The 24,488-nt window shown below is 38.7% G+C and overlaps 1 protein-coding gene across 2 annotated transcripts in view; it reads right to left on the bottom strand.

Moving 5' to 3' along the window:
* DOK7 (docking protein 7) overlaps positions 1 to 24,488 on the bottom strand; it is a 69,243-nt gene that overhangs the window by 34,527 nt on the left and 10,228 nt on the right. For both annotated transcript variants that reach the window (XM_059817973.1, XM_059817974.1), the window contains exons 5-7: positions 13,606 to 13,725; positions 5,728 to 5,835; positions 2,172 to 3,046 (exon numbers count right to left, since the gene is read on the bottom strand). In XM_059817973.1, the coding sequence (XP_059673956.1) occupies positions 2,172 to 3,046; positions 5,728 to 5,835; positions 13,606 to 13,725 (1,103 nt within the window). The remainder of the gene's footprint in view (positions 1 to 2,171; positions 3,047 to 5,727; positions 5,836 to 13,605; positions 13,726 to 24,488) is intronic.

Genomic DNA, 24,488 nt, shown 5'->3' with positions numbered 1-24,488 from the left:
ATTTTTCCTTTCAAAAGTAAAAACAAATCCATGAATCATTCCATTTAATAAGACTTCTTTCCCAAATGCTTACAAATGGGTAGAAAAAAAAATATAAGAAGCAGTTGTGCATATCTCTTGCTAAAGCAGGAGTTAGTAAGAGTGTTGCACCAGTGTTTCTCTCATTAAATTTGTTTAAATATTGACAATTGCTGAAATTCTTGCCAACTGATATTATTGGGGCAACTAGAAACACCATGAAACTTGACAGAACTTCGCAATAGAAGATGTGGGTGTGTATGTTGTTGGGGTCAAGAGGCAGTTAAGGGAATGACATAATTTAGCCTTTAATGGCTTTGAAGATATACAATGGAATACTCACTTTCAGCTTCCTGTCTGCCACAGATGTGCAGGGTAAACTTGATAAATTCATGTCTAAACTGACAATTCAGATGACCTAGAAACATTTCGACCATATGAGCTAAATGTACCTTAACTAATTCTTTCCTTGCTGCCTATAACAAAGCCATCTTGGAGATTTCCGATTCCAGAGCAGAGCTCTTCTAGGAATAAGTCTTGTGCATTTTTCCCAACTTCTCTCTAACTACAGGCAGCAGACACAGGAAACTGGCAGCAGATATACTGCTGTGCACCCCACTGCATGCACTGCAAAAAGAATAGAAGTGGGAGGCTGAATCTCAGACCCTTGCATCCAGCCAAGCTTTCAGAATTAGCCTGGAAGGCTAGTGAGGGCCTTTGGTGTCAATGGCTGGCAAGGATGGTCTTGGAAGAGACTGTTCCTAATGATCAGTGTAGACACACCCTTAGCCTGTCACACCGGTGCCTCCCTACCTCCCAAATGCTGCAAGTACATGACAAAGTAACATTCAAGGTGCTGTGACAGAGGCTATACAATTGCCTCAGGCAGACAGCATTTTCTAGTTTTCAGACACATGAAGGCAGTCAATGATGCAAATGCATGAAATATCTCGTGAGAAGAAAATAATCCCTCAAGTTTATAATATTTCAATTTTTCTTTCATAACTTAGTATACACTCAAGACATTTTCATAGCAGTGATTTATGTAATTCAACATGCTCAGTTAAAATGTACATGCTTCAGCGGCAATACTTAACTCCTCAAACAAAAGTCTCTCTTGCTGAATCCCTACTTCACACATTCCTTAATCTGAGAACTCCCTCTAACCTTCCCAGCCTTTCAACAGCTCACCAACACAAACAGCTTCACCTTCTTCTAGTTTAGCAAACACATTCACCAAAAAGTTCTTCTCCAGAATAGGTAAAAACAGAAATATTTTCTCCCTGCAATGTACAACTAATGTATAAAGGTTACTGCCATAAAAAGCCAAGAATTTAGCAGTGTTCAAAAAGAATTTATGGGAATATCAGTCATAGTAACAGATACTGGCAAATGTGTTTAGAAAGGCATATGAATCTCTATGCTTCAGGTTTTAAGTCTTTATGTGACTAGTGATCGAAAATATTTATTCCTGCAAATACACTGTCCTGTTAGCACACGACTAATGAGTTTTTGTACACCTCCTCTAAAGTATCTGCCACTGGCCAGTTATAAATATAATACTGGATACTGGATTAGTTGATCTGCTGTGGATTGCCATGCTAACTTGACTATCTTCTCTTTCCCCAGTGAGAAGCTTTGCTAATCTGGCTTCTTGTGCAAGACATGCTCAAACTACAATGATAAAGAAAAGAAAATAATCAAGAAAATAAAAAATATATACTGTGGTCACCTAAAGAGTAGCACATACTATTTGGCCTCCCTTCGTTCTTCCATTCTAATACCAGAAGTAAGACAGATCAATGTCCTTCATGCTAAATTAGCATTATATGACAAATTCACCCCTCTCATGTGCCTGTAAAGCTTCTGTCTCTGTCACTGTAAGCCACTCATATACACCCAAACCCAAAATTGGTCAATTTAAAAGTAATGATTGATGGCTTATATTGTTCAGTGTTTTCTTGATCAGGAACAGATTTTGGGGAACCTGTGTGCTAAGCTTCTCAACTTGACCATAAACAACACAAAAGTTATTACCAATTCAAATTATAAAGGAAATAAGAGTATTTATGACTTGCAACTTAAGTCATTTTAAATTAATCATGCTATATTAGGTAAGGCTTGTTAGCATCTGCTCAGGGTTAGGTATTTACCTTTAGTCCACCACAGATTGGACAAGCTGAAAAAAGAGCTCTTGTCATCCCAAGGTGGGGGCTACATGTGTCATAGGGGTCAGCTGAGGCCCCACTAGGTGGTGACAACTCACTACTTTTGGAGTCTGACACCTGTCCTTGTGGTTTTGTGTCTGACCACCTGGAAACAAAATCCACATATGTCTCATCACTTGAGTCCTTGCTGCTTTCTGCAAGTAAGGATGAAGGCCTCCCTCTGTCCCGGCTGTGCTCAGGTACCCTGCGTGCTTCCAAGTGTGGTAGTAGCTGTTTTGGTTCACTAGCACCTTGAGGTGACAGGGCCTGGTCCTTGGGTAGCATGGAATCTGCACTCTTCGGCTGCACATCTTTAGAAGCTGCCTGTAACAAACTCCTGGGTATGTCATAAATATGTCTGAGAGAGCTGGGAACCTGATACTCTGATCCCGCACCTCTTTGGGGCTCACTGTGAGGACAAGTACATAAATTCTGATCCGAAGGGAAGTTCAATGGCAAGCTTAGCAATGATCCAAACTCATCACCATGGCAAATGTCCAAGCTCCCAGCATAGGAAGAGAAGCTTCCAGAGTAAGAAGAGTGACTACCAGTAGCTATTCCACTGTCAGAAGAACTCTGACGACCTATTTCCTGTAGCTGTCTTGATCGGAGGGGCTTTGGAGGTGGTTTTGTGGTGCCACGTGCCCCTTCTGGAAGGGTCTTTTCTTCCCCAAGATGAATGCCCTTTGCAGTTGCCAGTCCGTGACTCTCTTGAGAAGTGCTGGCTGAAGACTGTTCAGGCCAAATTGTCAATCTGCTCCCAACACTAACATCTGAGTGGCTGGTATCTGAAGACGAGCTTGAAAGACTCCTATCGTCTCCTAGAAAAGAAGAAAAGCCATAAACCTATGTTTAAAACACAGTCATCAGACTGAAGCATGGCAAGTATATACAAACAGAAAGGACCCTGAGATTCCATCTGGTTTTTGTAAGGGGAACTTCTGTCAGAAAGCCAGAATTCCTGCAATAATTCCTATCCCCATGGGAAAAATAAAATGCAAATATGTTACCTTGCCATAACCCTACCACATTATGGAACATAATGCATTCAGGGCTAATTTTTTAGAGTTTATGAACCAAGTTCTCCCCTTTTCAACCATTTTTTCTTCCATACAGTCAATTGGTTTTATTTTAGATACTCCTATGTTATATCACAAGGACTAGTCACAAAGTCCCATGCTCAGAATAGCTGAGGAAGCTCTGAAGAAAACCTTGTTTCTGTAACCCAAAGTTATATAAGACGTTTTCATGTTTCTATTTGATCTGAATCAACAAAATGATTATCTTATTTGTACTTTTTTTCTCTATTTAAATCTTATCTGAATTACACCAAAGCGAATGTTAGAGACCACAAAAATAAAATCAAAATTAAGACTGCTCTGTTCTCTCCTCTGAGCTCTCCTACACTGTACTTCTCCATAATATCCATACCAAAATGTAAACCATACATCACTGTAACAAACAAAAAAGGGGATACTAGTATTATAAAAATTACAAAAAGCTCTTCCATGACTCATTTATGCACATATTGCAAGAACTTTTTTTTCTCACTGATACTTGCAAGAAGGACATTTTACAGGTAACTACTGCTATCCAATACAGAAGATGGAAGAAAAAAACCAAACATGGGCATGAAAGGGCATAAGGACAAAACACAAACATCACACAAACACATAAACAAACACATAAACAAAAAAACCCACTTTCTTGTAGCAGCACACACAGTCCACAGTGTTAATTCCTTCCTTCTTAACAAAACAAATGTGAAAACAAAGGCTGACAGCAGGATCATTTTGTAGGTATTAATTTTAATTAATTTTATTAATTTTAAACCTTGAGCAATAAGTTGCCAGACGGGGTAGAAAGAGGAAGGGTCCACTGCAAACTGTGAACTGAGCTGCTTGTGTTACTAGGCTATTTCTATTCTCAGGTGTTGAGGGAAAAGTTTAGAACAATTCTCTTGCTCTTCATGGAGTAATTCCTGATATATATGATCACAAAATAGCAATGTTTATCCCATGAAATCTAATCCTTTCTTTTCCCCCAGTGCCCATTGCATGACACTGGCTTGTGACCCCTGCGTAAGTGTAACTCCTGAGATTAAATTATACAGCAGTCTAGACAGAAGGCATGAATTATAAAAATATTAGTGTAATTCCCAGCAACATGCCCAGAAGAAGAAATATACTTGTTAAATAAAAGTTATTCAGCTTACAAACTCATATATTTTTTATTGAAAAAATAAGATTGTTGAATTTATTTGAAATCACTTCTCTTAGACAAATATTTTAGGCACTTTAAAACTCTGGAAGGGAAGCCCTCCCCCAGTCTTCAAGAAAATGCTCTAACTATGTAGACCTACATGTTCTCCAAGGCAGTGGCAGAACCTAGATCTCCAGATTCAGGCAAATGTCCTCCCACCAAACCTCCAGAGACAGCCTTGTTGTTATGACATTTCCCATAAACACAAATGTATAATTTTCCTATGCAAAACTCAAATAACTGAATATGAAAATCTTACTCTAGGATCCCTCATTCTCTGAGGATTATAACATTCTTAGGAGAATCAGGTCATAAATTCAAGTAATCTCAAGCAGAAAATACATACAAAGTTGGGCCACATGTTTTCTAACCAGAGTGACTGGATAAAAAAACCAGGCATGCTTCTCTATCAAGTCTCAATTGTTTTCCATCAGTTTAGTCAAGTTTAGTAGTTATATGCTAGCTAACTAAAACCTCAGGAAGTCTCATTGGAATTTAGTCATAAACCACATTACTCAGCAGTGTCAAGACTAAAGTAGCCATGGACATGTATAGAAGCACATAATTAAGCTCTTGAGGATCTTCACAGGGCCATTTTTAGGCTTGTAGGCTTTAGACTCGAGAGCATAGCAGATGTTTTGAAGATCTAACTTCTGTTATTAAACAATTCAAATGGCAGTTCAGGACGTAGGCCCTTTTATAAATCCTGTGCTAGACACCAATTCTGCTTTGACACATAAACAACTCCAGAAGGGACATGCACAGATACCACCACAAGGAGCAAGAATAGTAACACTTAGAACCAAAGCACAGGAGTCCTAAGTTTTACTACAAAAACTGCTGTAAGCCTGATATGTGAACTATACAAGTCAGTTTGTCTCACAGGCCGGAGTGAGTCAAGTACTTAGGCAGATACCAAACTTGATGCAGACTGTTCTTTTGAAGTTGCACATGCGCAAATTCAGTAGGACTCAGTATACTAAAGGATTTTGCTATGCTAATAGTGTTTGATCCAAAACACTCTGCTCAGCTGAAAAACTCCAATCCACGTCAATGGACTTTAGACAATGCTGTTGAAGAACTGCCCCACAAGCAAAGCAGCCAAATCAAATTTCTTGACCATTTCTCTATTATTTTTCTTTTAACCTCAGCATCTTATAATTATATACATATGCACATTTCTAAAGCCTGGGAAGGAAGGAACACCATTTATTTTTATTTAATTAAAGGTATTTCTTACCTCCACAGCCCTGGCGACTTGTATGGGACAGCAAGCTCAAGCGCTTTTCTAATTGCAAAGCTTCATGAGCCAATCTTTCTTCTGAATAGGCTGGATTTGTACTTGGATCTTTAAAAAGCAACAGAAAATAAATAAATAAAAAAGAAGAAACATGGAAAACATATAAAAAGAAGGGGGGAAAAAAGACATAGTCTTATGTTAGATACTCTGTTCTTATGTTTGATCTTCTACTACAGGAAAGGAAAAAAGCTGATTGGAAAATGTATGGGACAATTTGCCTTCAAGCACATCCTGAAGAAATGCTACATAATAAGTTATAATATTGTGTCAAAAGCTTTGACAGATTATACCCAGTATCTGTAAGAGTTACCACCAGGGACAGAACCCAGGAGAGCACAGCACTGAAGGCAATAGCTGCAGAGATAATTAGCATGCAGCAAGTCTAGAGGAGTTGAAAACTAATATGTGACCTCTAAAATGTGTCCTGACTTCACTGAACTCATTGGAAATTTTATCATCGAGAATGACCAAATTTTTCATCCTACAAATTTACAAATCTACAAATCTACATCATAGAGTCACAGTGATTAAACTATATCTTCCAATCCAGATCACCTATTTACAAAGACATCACTTTCAAGCGTAATGTTCAGAAGGTCATTAAGTTCAGAAGTCAGAGATTAAATAAGCAACTAGTGGCTCTCCATGTTTAACACAAGACAAGTTAGAATGGTAAACCACTACTAAAATATACTATAGGGGATTTTCCCCATACATTTTAGTGAGTTTGCCATTCCAGCTGAAATTACTTCACTGAAGGCTCCTTCCATTCCAATAGAAAGAGAAAGACCAAAAGTTATACAGAATGTGGAAGAACTTTCATCAGAAAAATAGGCCAATTTCCTCTAAACTATTTTGTTTCCAACCAGGCACAACAATAAAACCAGATGTTGGAAGCAATCATAGCCATTATCCCAAGAGAAATCTTACAGATTTCTTCCAACAGCACTGACAAGTGTGTCATGTTTAGCAATTGCAAAAGATATGATCTGATAACTTGTTCATAATTGGAAGTTTCAGTAGCTTTTACTAATTATATAGGGAAAGGAACTAATGACAGGTAAAACAGATTAGCTTCCTCACAACTGCTGCTCTTGTCTATCTGATCAACTGGGTGGTAATAACACACCACAAACAACATTTAATCACTGAATCATTTAATAAGAGGGGAAAAAAAAGGATGAAAAGGGCTACACATTGCTGTGGTCGAGTTAGTAAGATAAAAAACAGTTGAAAAGATGACAGATTTCATTTTCATCCCAGGTCTTTCAGTTTTAAAAGACTTGGATTTGATCTTGTCAATACAGCAGTCAAAGCAAGATCATAATCAGGGGAAGGAGCATTTCCAGGTGAGCTTAAGCTCCATGGGAGTCCCTACATTATTAACTACCTGAGAAACAAGCTGCCACATCTCTCCTCCCTAACTGCATTCACTTTCTGACCTGCCCTGGGTAGATCCAAGTGCATCACAGAAGCAGAAATGAAAATGCTGAACTTTCTTTCCTATGTAGCAGGGATTTCCATCTTTAGCAGTCTGCAATCTGGATGAGATTAGCAGAACAAGCCAGACACACAGAGTCCTTCTGTAACAGCATATGTTGGAAATCAAAGATGTTCCAACAGGAACAAGGCAAAAATGCCTATGACAAACAGGGTCTGTGACCTTTGTGTCTCCCAGCTCAAACAGTGCTTGATGTCAGTGTCTGACACCTTCCAAACTTAACTTTAAGAACAGAAAAGAGGACTGTTTGATATGGATTATTTTGTTAGGTCTCCATTCCTGTTTCCCCTGCAATACAACCCACATTAAGCATTGACTAGTTCAAACCTGTGTAACTGCTTACTCAGACAAAACCCCCAATGCTTCCATATGGAACTCTGCCAAAGAAAAATAGAAGATTTGGCCACCAGCATCTATGGTGCAACCAGGACAGGTCTATGCAAGGATCTGCTCAGTGGCATACAGTGTTACAGGCTGCTGCTTGAATCTATTTTTGAATGTCCCCTGCTCCAGTTACTCTGCTGTATCTAGTTAAATGCCCTTACGTCCAAAAAGGTTCAACAAAGATGTTCTACGATCACTTTGAGTATAAAGTTGGCATAGCAGATCAGCAAATTAGTCAAACCAAGATGCAACAGACACTAACCCTTCCCACAGCAAAGAACTGTCAGTAGGAAAGATCTTTCCACTTTCCTCAGAATATGATTACTTGACAAATACAGATTTTCAGAATGTTACTAGGGCACATACACAACTATTAGTTTTTTAGTAACTGATATCCCCCTTACAGACAGCAAAAGATATCACTAAAAAAAAAACTGGTCAAGTAACTGATCTTGCAAAAATGGCCTGTAATAAAATACAAGATGGGGAGGTAGGAGACAAGTTGAAGCAAATCAGTAAGTTTGCATTTCACATGTTCAATTGCTTCTAGAAGCCAAATTTCCTACCAGCTACTCAGCTACAGAACACAACAGGTTTCACTCAACAACATGAAATCTCTAGGCATACTGTCTGTCCAACAGGACTGACAATTTTTGGTTAAACTTCCCCTTAAGGATTGCCTATGTATAAAAGGTGTGTATAAAATTGGGTTCATAGTTACATGCTGTGATCTCTCATTGCCCAGTTTTGTGGAAGATTGATTAGAAGAATTCTTTCTCAGTAAGTACTAGGAAATATCTAGAGAAACAACTTCAAAACCTGCCAAACATATATAGACTTAAAGTCTTAGGCAGATATTAAAAATAATTGTCCATCAGTCTTACTGAACTCTTTGTTTTGCCTTTAATCTTCTCTGCTAAGAAGCAAGACTTCTATGGAAAACACATAGAATACTATCCTCCAGAAACAGCAGATTCCTATACCAGTATTTTTGGTTACAGACTACCAAACACTAATCAGGAGGTTTTGCTACAAGATCAGATTAAGGACTGAAGTCACTGGCAGCCACCTTTTAGAGACCAGTCCTTACTGGAGGGCATAACCTATGACCTCCTGTCATATGAGTGTAGAAATATGGCCTAAGAAATGGTAAAAACAAGGGTTTTTTCAACAGTTAAGTTGGATTTGTTGGCATCATCCTATAGCTCGTGTATGCACAATACAAACCCTCTAAATAACCGTGTAGCGATTTGCCATATTACTAACTCAGGAGGACAGAAGCAGAATGACCAGTGTTGAGACAGCTGTCCAAGGAAGTTCAGACAGCTTCTGCCCACACATCCTACAGTAGCTCCAACAACTGTAAGAGCAATTAGTACTTCATTTCCCAAACTCTAAACAAATGTATCATATAATGTGATTTACTCCCATGGAATCTAGGCAGTTAGATTCACTCAAGTCCTTCAATTAAGAAAGTGTTTTACCATTTTCCAAACGAAAATGGATCCCTTGCTACGAAGAAAAATCTTTTGTGTGAGGCAATCATTGAAATCTTCTTAAGCACTGCTTTGGGGCAAAGGGGAAGGATTACATAGAATTTGGCTGGCCTAAAAATGCCTCTGATGGAGATTTTATTTTTATATTACATTGGTGGATATTCATTAAAGTCACATCAGCTGCTCATCATGGGAGATTTTGAACCCTTTGGTAACATACAAATAAAGTGTCACAGTAATTCAAAGCTCCAGGGTTGTTCAGTAAGCACCTGTCAGGAAAAAATGTATTGTATTAAGTTAAGTCAGCAGCTACCTAAGATATGCTTGATTATACGCATATTTAAAATGCAACATTGGTTAATTACTTCAATAAACAAAGTTAGATAAGTCAGGCTGAACATCTCTCCTTTCTTTCTTCCTTTGTAACTGTAGGCACATTTGCAAATCAGGCCTGGACCCTCACCTTCATGCTAACATCTCCACACCTTGTAAGAAGTCTGGAGGAATGAAAAGATGTCCTAAAAGTTTGAGGAGGATCCACTTGGTACAGATACTGCAGAAGGCAGCCACAGAGCTGTCTTGCAATGGCCAAAGGTGTATCAAGCTTCAACAAAAAGAAAGAGTATCAGATAGATCCTCAGCAAGCAGCACTGCACACTCTCCAGTCAGTCACAAAGCAGCCTGAAAAAGCTTCCAAAATTAAAAGAGAGCATCAAGACTATCAACATTACACTTGGGGTCTTTCCAGCCTGCAGGACTAGACTGTCCCATAGCCTTAACCAGATTTAAAGAGCACTGATCAAGGATATCACTGATCGGCTGTTGGGCCTTTGCTGTGTTCATATTTGGCATTCAAGATGAATTTTGCTAGTGAAAAGAAGGAATTCAATGCACACCTGATAAACAAACATTTCTCAAATAACATGCATATAAATTCAGTATAGATTACAAACCATGCAATCAGTGATTCATTACTCTGTCAATACTAGACTTCTGTCAAGACAAGAACATAAAATTCCCTGGTCTGCTTTCTAAATATCTTCTCAGGAAAAAAGTTGCAAGTAGCCAGTTACAGCAATTATCTTTCAACTAGTAGCTGGGGAAAACAAGCCATCCAAAGACATCCTGTCACTCATTTGAGTCCTTTATTTAAAATGCTACAGTGCCTAAAAACATCCACAGATACCTACATTACCTTTGCATTCCTACTCAATGCCATATGTCTTAAATTTGAGACCTGCTCGTGCAGCCTTTAACAAATCAAAACCTCCAGTCTGCTAAGGGAGCTACCAATAGGAGTATTTTGGTACAATTTTGCAGAATTAAGGGACTCCCAAATTAAGTACCACACAGTAGTAAACTGTAAAACTTCTAATGTTCTTTTCCTTTTTCACTTTATTTTGGATCTACACCTCACAGAATTATTTTTATCATGAGAATATTCAGATTCATGTGATACCCATTTCCAAAGTCACAGAATAATTCAGGTTGGAAGGGATCTCAAGAGTTCTCTAGTCTAACCTGCTGCTCAAAGCAGGTCAGCTATGACAGATTAGACCAGATTTTGATACCTTGCAATGGTCAGTCAATTTTACGAGTTCCATTGCACAGCTTTTTCGTTGCATATTTTATAGATGACATAATAAAATACATACAGTAATCATATATCTATGTTATAAGAAGACCAAGCTTTTAAGGAAGTAAGGTATATTTTGTAAAACTACAATTGTGAAAAGAAGATGTGAATATTGTACTTGAGCAAATATCCCTTGCACATGCAGTTTACAAACTCCTTTTGGATACTGGGCAGTTTACATTTGTTTAAAGAATCACTATGGGAAGTAAAAGTAAGAAAACTGGTCATTTTCCAGTCCTCTTCAAACCAGTCTCTATCATCTCCTATTAATTTCATGCTAACACTTAAATATTTCAGCATTCCATTTAACCATAAGGTTGAGCTGTTTGTACATGAAGCCAGTGGCTTCATTACCCTGTTTCCAAAGACAGACTAAGAGGATGTTGACTGCATAACGTCTCTAGATTATATTTGTTCTGTGGGCATTGGTGTCAAAGAACACTGTCAATGTGACTTTTTTTTCACCACATTACATTCTTTTCTATGCACAGCTGCCCTTTGTTCTCCTTTCTTGAAAACACCTAAGAGTTATTCAGGCATATTTCATGTTTAACTTGGAAAGGTACAGGCAACAGCAAGAAGCCAAATTCAAACAGCAAACTGTGGAGGGAAGGCTGCTTCCTATAACAGCTTTTAAATTACACAAAAGCAGAACACTGCAAACACTGCATATATAAAGCACAGTTGAAGCTGCGTAGCATTCTGTGCTGCAGTAAATAAGACTGACATTGACTAGATGTTTCTTGGTAGAACCCCCAATCTGGAAGTTTTGTTCTAGTTACCTTAGGTGTGCAGATGATTAATCTATTTAATAACTAACCCCTTCAAAAGGTTGAGAGAATTTCAATACTCTTGCCAGATATAGGATGCAGCTGGTAGAGACTTGACCTTTTCAAGCAGTACAGTACATTCTGTGTAACAGCATACTTGATAAGGAAAATTAGTTTATGGATGAATCACTAGTACTGTACATGTGCACGTGCCTTAAACAGGTCTGTGCAAGCTTCTGCATGGGATAATAAATGAAGGAGAGCATAAAAAATAAAAATTTTCTATGAAGGGATGTGTACATGGGGGGTGACAACAAATCGGAAGAGACAAGGGTAAAGATACAAGGAAATCTAAGTTAGAGGGGTCAAAGTAGCTTGGAAAAGGGCTGCAGAGGAGTCTGCAAGAACGTGAGCACAGTTCCCTACAGAACACTGCTCCTGCCCAGGGAAACAAGGTGAAATCAAGTGGCTTAGTACATCTTCACCTCATTTTAGTGGCAAGTCCATCAAGTACGGAAGACAAATGAAAAAGACCTCAAAAAAGAGGTCTTCCCTTACAAAAATCACCAAATGATACCCAGAATATTCCACATACACTTTCTGCACTTCAGTGAGGTCAGAGCTCTTGAAGGAGGGAAGGGAATGTGTTATGTGGCTATGTATAAGCAACCCACAAATGCCAGAGTTGATAACTGAGATGGAAAAGCAGATTTACTTCTGCATGCCTCTAAAAAAAGATTTTTCAAAGAATGTGCAATCTAAAATTAAAATTAAAAAATAATAATTAAAAACAAAAAGTCAACAGAATAGTTGCTTGTAGGCTTAATTTTTCTGGACATAAATTTTTGTTAAATGAAAGACTTAGGAGTTGTATATGTGTAATACAGATTTAGATATGCACAAAAATATGTGTTCAATAGTAAAGCTTTAAGTATCGACACTGTTTTGGGGGTTTCTGTTGATGTTTTTTTGTTTGCTTTTTTTTAAACACTCTGCTTAGTTGAATGCAAACACAGATCATCATGTAAGAAGAATGAGGTTTTATTGCCCACTATTCTGCTGGGATTATTTTATTCACTTCGGTGTTACAACTATTGGAAAGAAGAGATGAACTGAGCCTTGTGCCTACTGCATTTACCTTAACTAGCTTTTCATAATTTATTTTCACAAGTTTCGCATCCAGTTCTAACCTTTTCCATCACATTTCCTTCCTGCAATTATCTTAATCGTATAACAGCAATAAAACCCTGTCAAACACCTGTTAACTGCCTAACACTTAAACAGAAACTCTATTTCCCACAAATCCCACCTCATCCTTCACTGTTCTTGCAGCCTATTCCCACTACATCCCACTACCAATTCACAGATATTTTTCTGCAATCTCATTTCCACACTCTTGCCCTGTTTGACACAGTCATTCCGACTCAATATTATGTTTCTTCATCTGCTAAAGTCAAAAGCCAACAGAGCTTACTATGATGCCATCTAATTTCCTCTCTGAACGTTACAGCCCATGCAGCATTTACCACGAAATAGGAAAAGGAAATTAATCCTTGCACATCAGAAAAGAAGCTCAAGCTGCAAAACTGAAATGTGATGTGGAGGCCTGACAAAGTTTTCTAAGGTTGGCAAGACTTAGTTCTAAGTGTTTTGGATGAACTCAAAATGCCCTAGAAGTTAGTTTTCCATTAAACTATCAAAATAGTAATGCAGACATAGATCCAAGTTGAACTGTGTAAGTTTAAAACTAAAGGTTAGGGTTCCTTTCAATTCAAATTGCCATATTTTAGTACTGTTAAATAAGAGAAGGCTAAAGTTAGCAATATCACCAGAAATATGAATGAGCCAGAGCAGCAGGGGGAAACTGGGTACATTCAACTGATAAATCTGTACTGTGACATTTCAGAATGAAAACCACTTTGCACTTTCTACACCCTTAGTGTCTGCAAGCTGTTCTTACACTGACAGCAATAAGTGCTAGACATAGCAAGTTCCTACTTTGCTCGGTTACTCTATACTTCCTATATTAACCTGGTAGGACTGGACGCAAACCAAAAGGGCCTTTCGTCGGGGAGATGCCACGGACGATACAGTCGAACAGAAAGCTGATCTGCTCTCCTTCAGCACAAGAAAGGAAAAAAACACCAGCCCCTGCAAGAAAGCACAACATAAATATGTGGTTTTCACCTGGATATATTAGAAATATATTTAGCTGAAGATATTTATAATTTAGCAATCAAAAGACTATTAAGTGCAAGCCATGAAAAGAAATCAACAAGATGTTCTCCAGAGAAAAGAAATAAAAAGAAAAAATTCAGGTCAGCACACACACACAATATCACAAACATACACATAAATTCAATAGCTACCTAATCATTTATGCTAATTTTCTGAGATTCCAGCAATTAGAGCAATGCCAAAATACAAGCCATATGCTCAAGAGCTGTCTGAGTCTTTTATTCTTATTTACTCGTAAAATTTTGTAGATCAAATCTTAGCTATGCAAGTGTTGGGGATACTTAAAGCGTCTTCGTCAAAATGAACCGTTAATTCTACTTTTACTCAATTTTAACCAAGAGCAACTTTTTGTATCTACATTAATTAGGATTTGGTTATAATGCTGGATTATATTATACATTTTCCTAGATTAAGTCCTATGTGTCTATTATTAACAGAACGTAACACAACTCCACAGGTTGTCATCAGATCTTTACCCTTTGCTCTATTCTGATATTTTGCTTTCCATTCATTAAGAATAGCTCCGAGCAAAATTAGAATGAGAATCACTAAATAAACAAACAAGTTCTGAGCTGCATGATATATGGCTAGATGGACAACACACAAGACTAGAAGTGCTCCACAGAACATTTTATTTGAGAATTGTCAGTCCAAATATTACTCACATCAGGAAAAAAAAAAGTCTAGTTGACCTTTTTTTGATGATCTTAAAACATCAGGCAAAACACCACCCCAGTAACCAGTGACTTCAGGAAAAACAATACAATAATGAGATACAAAAGGAAATGAAGTTAGTATATAGTCCTTGAAGAAATGCTGCCAGTTCACCAGAGCCATACAGTCCAGAAAACCACAATACCAAATCTTAGGCCTGCAGTAGGTTTTTGCATATTACTTTCCTAGGGACTTGGGCCCCTAATCTGGACATAAGTTTGACTTCTGCATGTCTCTAGCCAATTTAGAATTGCATATGTATTTTTGCCAATTTTACTTCAAGCAGCAGAGCTGGTCTTGACCAGAATGCCTGCATCCCCACCACTTTCCACACATATGCCCTGTCATATCCAACAGGATATTCACATTTCACTTAAGCAAAGGCTACACTTTTGACTGCTTGACAAAGGGCTATAGGATTCAAACAAAGGAGATAATAAAGACTGGACCACAAACCAAATTAACTATTTTAGTAAATTAGATATAGCCAGCAAGCAGTAAACTGACCACTCTAAGAAAAGCATATTCTGGTCCACACTCTTTTGTCATTCTCAATTTATGTCACCTTTAAGTCTCTGCCTGCTCTACTTAAATCTATTCAAGACAACATTGTTAGCAGCATCTTTGTAACTTGATTTGTCACTTCACCACATTTGTTCCTCTTCAGATCTTACTGATCAAAACTTCTCCAGCCAAAGAAACAGAAATCCTGTTCCTGGTACAGTTTATTTCATTTGGTGAACTGCTATAAATTCAACTGGAATTAGAATTCACTCGCTGGTAGAAGCTAAATTTATTCTTAAGGGCTGGCTTGCCAATCATTTCTAGAGACAAGGTCTCAAACATATTACTTGAGACTGAGGATAGACAAATATTAAAACACTAAGCTATGTTTAAGCAACTGAAAAGATGAACACACACTAGCTCAGGAAACGTAAACCAGAGTAAAGCCTACTTAACTCCGCACTTCTGTGGAATTGTTTTTAAAAACAAGTTTGTCCCACATTTCCTCATGGCACATACACACACCCTGGCTTCAGTATCAAAGACCATCTAGGCAATTACAACACTAATCATGCAGTCTGACAGGTATGAAAGTTTCTGGTAGTGACTCACTCACAGTCTTGTCCCATTTCCCCTCCCCAAGAGATGCCAAAGAGTCAGAGAACTCTGTACTAGAAAGAGCTGGGTGCAAAGTATGTATTCAGGAATGATTTGAAATTCAGCTGTTCCTTTGAGCTGCTTTCTCCTCCCCCCATGGAGTAGAGGGAGCCTAGGGAAATCAGTTTGCCTAATCTTAGATGATGTGACTCTTCCCCCATGAATCACACTGATGCCAGAAGACATGCCTTTCTTGAGGGAGCAGGGCAGCACAAGGCTTCGCTGGACTCTGAACACATGACCTTCCCACCCCATGCACAATAAGCAAGCAGGATATAGAGACAACATAACAGAGGACATTCATATCTCAAGCATAGTGATATACTACTTGGCTTGATAATTCAGCAGAATCCTACACATTCATGTTGCCATTCAGGAAAACAAGATTCCTCAAATATTTCTCTACATAAAGAGTACGTCTGGACCGCTTTGTTCTTTTATCACTATTGTCAAGAATCTTACTTAAACTCCTAAGATGCTCAACAAGCCTTTGGCTTTAATGGAAACAAAAAAGTAAATGCATGCATGGGAACTGGCTGCTTAATTCAAAGGATGATTTCTGCAAAGAACTATCACGCATTTGGAAATCCCAAAAACAAATGTGATGGCCTTTATATAACTAGTGCAAACAGTGTATGAACATGGGCACATGGATACAAATCCAGTATAAACATATGTGCAAAATATTTCTTTGTAGATTCTATTATGCACATGATCACGGTAATCGCTGATTAACTCTCACACAAAATGTTTTCTTTTTTGTTTTGCCAGGTAGATAGATTGCAAGGGAAGAAGTCTGGGGGTCCTTGCAAAAGACATCAGGTGAGATGAACAGGTAAGGCTTAACTAAGTTATGTTTTAAAAGCATACATAAAAGCCAGCAATTACATTTCTTTTCTGCTTTCTTGAGAAAGCTGAGAAATTCACTACTAGAAATTACACATCTCAGCCATGCGTTGGAACAGATTTTGTGCACAAGCATTTGGAAGCCGAGGAATATGTGGTATGCATCACTGTAATACCATGCAGCTGTTTACTAGACTGAAGAGCTCACGCACTTACTCTCTCCATGGGGTAAGACACTTGGTGAAAAGCAGCCTGCAACCACTCGCACCAGGCTGAAACACTAAGTCGGTACTCTGTGGCAGTTAGCACTAAAGCATTGTACAGTCTCCCAAGCATTCAAGAGAAGTTGCCAATTTCATAAAACTTCCAAGTATTATTAAATCTTGCTAATGTTTGATTTTAATTCATCATATTAAAAAAGTAAATCCATGGGCAAACACACCCTGAAAACACACAATAACCAAAAATTACTTAAATCTCTGTACTGTGTGTGAAAGCAGGGACTAAGAGTCCGTCCCTTCTCATGATTTATTACTCCTAACAGGTGCCAGACAATGCTAGAGCCTGAAGTCTTTTAGCTACAGGACAGGTATGAACAATGGCAGTTCAGTTCATGGCAATCGTCATGTTGTCCAAACAATATGTCTCAAACCTGGCCTTGAGCAACCCCCTTTAGAAGGGGCTGCATGGCTCACGCTGCTCTTCTTTCTGGTGAAAATGACAGCGGGTGTTCCTATTATTGCCAACTAAAACATGGGCTTAAGTCTAAGAAGACAGAAAGAAGTTAAGAATGTTTGTTGTCTGCAGTAGGCCTAAGTAGGAGATGGCAACAGAACAATATCTGCACATAAAAAGAAGTTTTAATCTATGCAACCCAGAATCTTTCAAGAAATTCCAGATGTTGCCCCAGTTTAACCACCTCTACTGCTTCTAATTTTCAAATAAATTCCCCCCTTCTCTTCCCCTTTGGCCCTTCCAGATATGCTGGTAGCCACTTCCACTATTTCAGAATGATTTTTAAGAGCCACTTGCAGAAGTCTTAGAAAGAAAGAAGCACCTAATTTCATCAAAACATTGAAAAGATCACAGAAATACTGCTTATCCTGCAACTAGCAGCAGAATTATCATTTGTTCTTTCAAGGGGCACCAAGGGTCCTACAAGTTCCTCTCTACTAGGAAACGCTGTTAGAAAACATGAGACAGGTTCAAACTAGTCTCTGGAGGCTAATCCTGAAGTACTTGAATATTGGAGAGCCTGAATTCCCACAGCATCAACATGCCCTTTTATTATCCTACTTGAATTTTTTCACACTGACCTCCAAGTCAAGATTCTCCTGGCAGCTGGTCATTTTAATCAGTACACACTAATTGAGCTAGCAACTTAGGAAAGTGAGAGGCTCCTTTTTTCCAGCCTGATCCTCTAATGTGTTCAGTTTTGGGCCCCTCACTACAAGAAGGGCATTGAGGTCCTGGAGCATGTCCAGAGAAGGGCAACAAAGCTGGTGAAGGGCCTAGAGAGCAAGTCCTATGAGGAGCAGGTGTGGGAACTGGCATTGCCTAGTCTGGAGAAAAGGAGGCTGAGGGGAGACCTTATCGCTCTCTACAATTACCGGAAAGGGGGTTGTAGTGAGGTGGGCGTCAGTCTCTTCTCCCTAGTAACCAGTGATAGGACAAGAGGAAATGGCCTCAAGTTGTGCCATTTAGGGAAGGTTTAGATTGGATATTAGGAAAAATTTCTTCACTGAAAGGGTTGTCAGGCATTGGAAGAGGCTGCCCAGGGAGGTGGTTGAGTCACCATCCCTGGAGGTATTTAAAAGACGTGTAGATGAGACACCTAGGAACATGGTTTAATGGTGGACTTGGCAGTGTTAGGTTAACGGTTGGACTCGATCTTAAAGGTCTTTTCCAACCTAAATGATTCTGTGATTCTAAGTAAACCTCCTAATTGACTCCTAGACTCAGATGCCTTTTTATTTGCAAATGGTATGTGTGATTGAGCTTCAGCTACAGAGAGGCTGGGGGTAGGGGGAGCCAAATCTTGCCCCAACATTGAATTTATTTGCAGCTGTCAGAAGGAGAAGAAAGGATTTTCTAATCTCTAGCAGTACAATTGTGATGTTAAGAGCAAGAGAAGTTCAAACTGTAAATGCTTTTTTTCCTATTTAAGAATAAACTGGTGTTATCCATCTTGAAAATGCACCTACATTTAATGTTTGAAATCTCAGCATTATCTCAGTTGATTTCCCTCTACCTGGATTCAGCACCAAAGCTTTCAGAGTTGAACAAAACCTGTACTGAATAACTAATTCAAAAACATAATTAAGTATTTTATGTTTATGAAAAATTTTGTGAGAAAGCAAGGAAGAGAAAGCTAAAACAGATTCAGATCCTTTTAGACCTCAGTTCTACCACAGAAATATCCAAAAGTAAGCTCTGCTTCTGTTTGGGGCATCATGCTTTTTTTATGGAGAGGAAAAGCAATCTAACCACAAGGTCATCAGTTCCTTTTAGTAAGGTATTTATTACAGTGGTATTTAAAACTTAAATTCACTAATCCTTTGCATTCAGAGCTTCACAGGAAGAATGGGAGCAAATAGATGGTTTAACCTATAGGGAAGTAACATTAGTAATAGTCTGCATATTATATGATGTTTCTATGACAGGGTAATGGAGAGTGCTTTCATTTAGAAATTAAAACAACTTCTGTAATAACATATCAGGTTTTTTTCCTGAACAGTACTTGTTTGTCCTGTTCCTCAAGGATTTCAGAGGAATGAGGTAAAAGAGTCAGATACCTGAAAAAGATGGTCTTTCCCTTGACCAACACTTTTCCATTAAGAATAACCAGAATTGCATTTTTATGTAGGTCCTATTTATAAAAAGCATTTTCTTCTAGTGGCAGTATTAAATCAAATATTTAGACTAAACACATATTTAAATGTTGTTATGCTTACAGATGTGTCTAAGTGCTCAGCTAAGGGCATCAGCTCCTTTAACAAGATAAGCTTGAATTCTATATATAAAGAGTTTCCAATTGTGGCAGGCTATTTTGTATCAAAATGAATATGCTATTCTTCCCTTTGAATGCACATGTGCAGGGGAAGAGACCAAAACACCCTTCCATGGCAACTGAAGGTTCTCAGCTGTCACCACAGACATTTAAGAAAAATGAAACGTTAATATAAAGCTCAACAATGTAGTGGGACCCTTTCCAAAGTACTTGTCTGTAATTCTGGTTGCCTGTAACCCAAAAAAAAGATTAATACATACTTAAAAAACAGGTATACAGGAGAGCTACTGATGAGCTCCCGTATCTGACGGTGAAGATAAACAGCTGAGTTTGTTTAACCTAGCAAAAGTGACAGAGCGCATAAATAAACGCTCTATAAATATTTAAGGAGGTAAGCATCAGGGAGAGAGAGAGAACATTACCTTAAAGGACAATGTTGGTACAAAATCAATTTAGGATCAAAGAACACATAAATTTAGGTTGGAAATTTTAAAAAAGATTGAAAGATCATAGCTATAAAAGGATCTACAAAACTCAAGACCACATTTTAAGTCTAATTCATACTTTGATTCTTATTAAAGGATTAGAAAGCCATGACAACACCAGTGTTCAAAAAGTGTTGGACCTTCAGAAACAGCTGATAGTCATTCAGAATTCAGATTCTTTATTTGTGTACGCCTCACCACAACTTCAAAGACCATTTTAATTAATGGTATATCAAGAAATGCAGAATATCTTCTTGGAACCAGAAGAGCTCCCTTGAAAGACAAGGGATGATATTTGTTTATTTTTACACCTGTACAATTTTGCACCAGAAATTATTGTAAGCTTAAGGTAAAAAAAAAAAAAAGCATAACATAGATAATTCAGGTGCCTCAAGCTCCATCACCTACAGTTTCACATTTGTATCATCCATCCATATTTCATACTACACGTTCCTTACGCATCTGGCACCCTGGCCTATGGGTTGAACCATTTAGGTTTTCTGCAATGTGGAGATAAGATACAGCAATACTCAATAAGCCCAAATCAGTTTAAATTCTTGGAACACAGCAATTTCATCAAATCTAGGACAAGTTACAGATGAAATGCCACAATTTAACTGAAGAACATAAATGAAGGGCTATTTATATACCTCATTATCTCTGGGCTTTCTTATACAACTAAGATTTAAGTTTGAGAACTAAGCATTTAAGCTTAGAAGCAGTGACCAGAATCTAGGGTCTGTCCCTGCAGTTTTGCTCCCAGTCTCAAGGCTACAGACACATACTCCATTTTTCTTTTCTGCTCCCAGTGACATTTGCATGCCTGGTTACACAGTGAGGCAGCTTCCAGGCCTTGTAGTGGGCTGTTCTTTCTGTGGGTGCCAAGCACTCCTCAGGAGGAAAACAAAGATCTGAATCCCTGCAGGCTGAAAGAGGCCAAGAACCTGGGTTTCTCACTCCATAGAAGCACGGCAACCAGAAAAGACATCCAAAGCAACACTACCACCACTTCATCTTTTCTAGTGATATTTTAGAGCGTCCTCTCCACTTAGGCAACCCATAACATCTTCACTCTCACTTCCTAGAATCAGTCTGCAGGAGCAGACTTTGGCCTGTTCAGGAATTTGCTTGGAAGAATCGCATGCGATACAGTCTTGGTGAGAAGTGGGATCCAGGAGACCTGGTTGATTTTCAAGGATCACCTCCTGCCAGTTCAAGCCAAACAAATGTGGCAGGAAAGCCTGTACAGATGAACATGGAACTCCATACAAAACTCAAACACAAAAAGAAAGCATACATAGGGTAGAAGTAAGGTGACCAAAATGACACAGGAGGAATACAGACACAGTGTACAAGCACACAGGAATGGGGTTAAGAAAGCCTAACTCTACCTGGAATTTAATCTGGGGAGGGATGTGAAAGGCAACAAGAAGGGCTTCTGCAGGTATATCAGCAGCAAAAGGAAAACTAGGGAAAACTTCAATCTACTGCTGAATGGGATGGTGGACCTGTTGACAAAGGACGTGAAAAAGACTGAGGTACTTGAGGTCTTCTTCACCTTGGTCTTTACTGACGAGATTCAATTCCCTCATCAGGAATCCCAGGCCCTTGAGACTTGTGGGAAAATCTAGAAAAATTACAACTTCCCCTTGGTGGAAGAGGACCAGGTTAAGGAACATTTAAACAAACTGAACATACTCAAGCCAATGGGGCTTTATGGGATGCATTCACAAGTGCTGAGGGAGTTGGTTAGTGCCATTGCAAGGACACTCTTTATTATCTTTGAAAGGTCATGGAGACTGGGGGCTGGAATGGTGTGCCTGAGGTCTGGGGGGTGGGGGGGAAAGCAGACGTGATTTCTATCTTTAAGAAGGGCAAGAAGGAGGATTCAGGCAACCACAGACCAGGGAAGGTGGTAGTGCAAATAATCCTAGAAGCCATTTCCAAGGTGCTGACTGGGAGTAATCAGTATGGATTTACAGAAGGGAAATAATGCCTAACCAATCTGATAGTCTTTGATAAAATTACTAGCTTGGTGGATGAAGCAGTAGATATTGTTTGCTTTGACTTTAGCAAGGATTTCAGCACCATCTCCTATAATACATTCATTGACAAACTGATCAAGTACAGACTAGATAAGTGAACAGTGAAGTGGACTGAAAACTGGCTGAACTGCCAATCTGAACAGGTTATGATCAGCAGTGTAAAGTCCAGCTGGAGGCCAATCACTACTGGAGTATGCAAGGGGTCAATGTTGGGGCTAATGTTATTTAGCATCTTCATTAATGACCTGGATGATGGGACAGAGTGCACCCTGAGCAAGTTTGCAGAAGATACAAAATTGGGAGGAGCAGCTGATACACCAGAATATGGGACAAAGTTGCTCACAGAGGTTGTGGAGTGCCCATTCTGGGATATATTCAAAACCTGACCGGATACGGTCCTGGGCAAACTGCTCTAGCTGACGTTGCTTTGAGCAGGGGAGTTGGACAAGGTAGTCCCTCCCAACATCAAGCATTCTGTGATATTTAGGCATTTGTGACATCCAAACTGGAAGTTTCTTTCTGATCTCATTCTCACTCTAGCTTCTTACTATATTGTAGAAACTTAATAATTAGCATTCTATAACACTGCTGCATAACCAGATCAGCAGTGTCTCATCAACACTTTAATAACACAACTGCTATGGCAAATTCTCTGGACTAAAGCGCAACTAATCTTTCAAAATAAATTACAGCATATATATGTACTACCAAACAACTAAGCAAAAATTGACAGAAAGTTATTTCAGATTAATATCTTTGTTCATTTACTTGCTAGCTTTCAAAATTTGAGCATTAGTGTGAATCGGTGATATTCTACGTATTAAAGCATAACATTTTCTTTCAAATCAATTAACAGTAAGTGAAAGTTCCTAGTATGTTAGTAATGTTAAAACATATGTTAGCATTTACTACAAAACCCAATTAAGAGTAAAAAGACTGAAACTGTTATTCCCTAAACACTGTAATGAAAGCATAATGCACAAACTGAGGTGGTCTGTATTCACCATACAGGCTACTGAACATTTTTTATATCACATAAAACCAGTTCATATTACTTACTGGTCTGATTTTATTTGGGTAAATATACCTCTTTAACAACTTAACATAGCACTACATAGAACTGTAGGGTGGTATACTAGTAAACCAATATATTCCATTCTAATCATAAATACAGATCATAACGGTACAGTCAATAATATAGATCCATTTCGTTATAAAACCAAATAAAGAGAAAAGATAGGTTTTATTAAACACAATAATTTAGGACTGAGTATGTTAGCTAGATCCTACTGAAACGTACCTTCATTCTTTACGCTTATATCTTAAGTGCCTTGTTGCCAAATACTTGGAAGTTAGGTGACCTCAAAAGAGTGCCTTTGGAGATGCTATATTCCGATTTCTGGACACAGGCAATCCTCTAACAGCAAATATTAACTGGATGAACACAGGATTTAGGCAAGCCATACAACTGAGGAGCATATATTGCATGCCTCAAAGCAAGGCTCTACAGGGCCTCTTGTGGTGGAGATGCCTTCAAGCAGACAAGAATCCAGCAGGAAGGAGACTGGCTTAGCCATCTAATTTCTTGCTACTTACCTCCTGCAGACCCTCTTCTTTGCTCATCTGCAGAGCTCATAAGACCACACAGATTACTGGAGTAGTATCAGTGGTCCCTACATCCTTGAGGAATCTTTCTAGGGAACAAGGTCTTGTACTAAACACCAGAGACACTTCTTTATTCATCCATCATTCCTGACAGCACTGTGTTTAGAAATCCAGCCTCATCCTGTGCACCTCCTTGCAGCCATGCTACACATTGAGGTGGTTTGACTATGGCAGTAGCCACCACAGCAGAAATTGGCTGGCTAGTTGCAAGTTGTCTAAAATTACCTGAAAAGGGGTTGTAGTGAGGTGGGTGTCAGTCTCTTCTCCCTAGCAAGAAGTGATAAAACAAGAGGAAATGGCCTCAAGTTGTGCCGTTTAGGGAAGGTTTAGATTGGATATTAGGAAAAATTTCTTCACTGAAAGGGTTGTCAAGCATTGGAAGAGGCTGCCCAGGGAGGTGGTTGAGTCACCATCCCTGGAGGTATTTAAAAGACGTGTAGATGTCGCACTTAGGGACATGGTTTAGTGGTGGACTTGGTAGTGTTAGGTTAACGGTTGGACTCGATCTTAAACATCTTTTCCAACCTAAATGGTTCTATGACTCTGTGAAGATAATTAGCACAAATAAGCAGGTGAAATACACAGTTCTAGTAGCGAACTAGGCATTTTCTAAATTCTTTGATTCAGGCAGCCACTAAAGAAAGATCCTTCCACACACAATGGGTGATCAAGAAGTCAGCACATTTCATTTTAAGCTGCAAATACCCCTTACTTTTATGCTTTCAAGAATGAAAACCAGAGCTGAAGTCA

The sequence above is a fragment of the Gavia stellata genome, chromosome 5, assembly GCF_030936135.1.
Source record: "Gavia stellata isolate bGavSte3 chromosome 5, bGavSte3.hap2, whole genome shotgun sequence".
In the NCBI taxonomy this organism is placed as follows: Eukaryota; Metazoa; Chordata; class Aves; order Gaviiformes; family Gaviidae; genus Gavia; species Gavia stellata.
The sequence above is the reverse complement of the archived record's forward strand: the minus strand, read 5'-3'. Positions and strand labels throughout refer to the sequence as shown.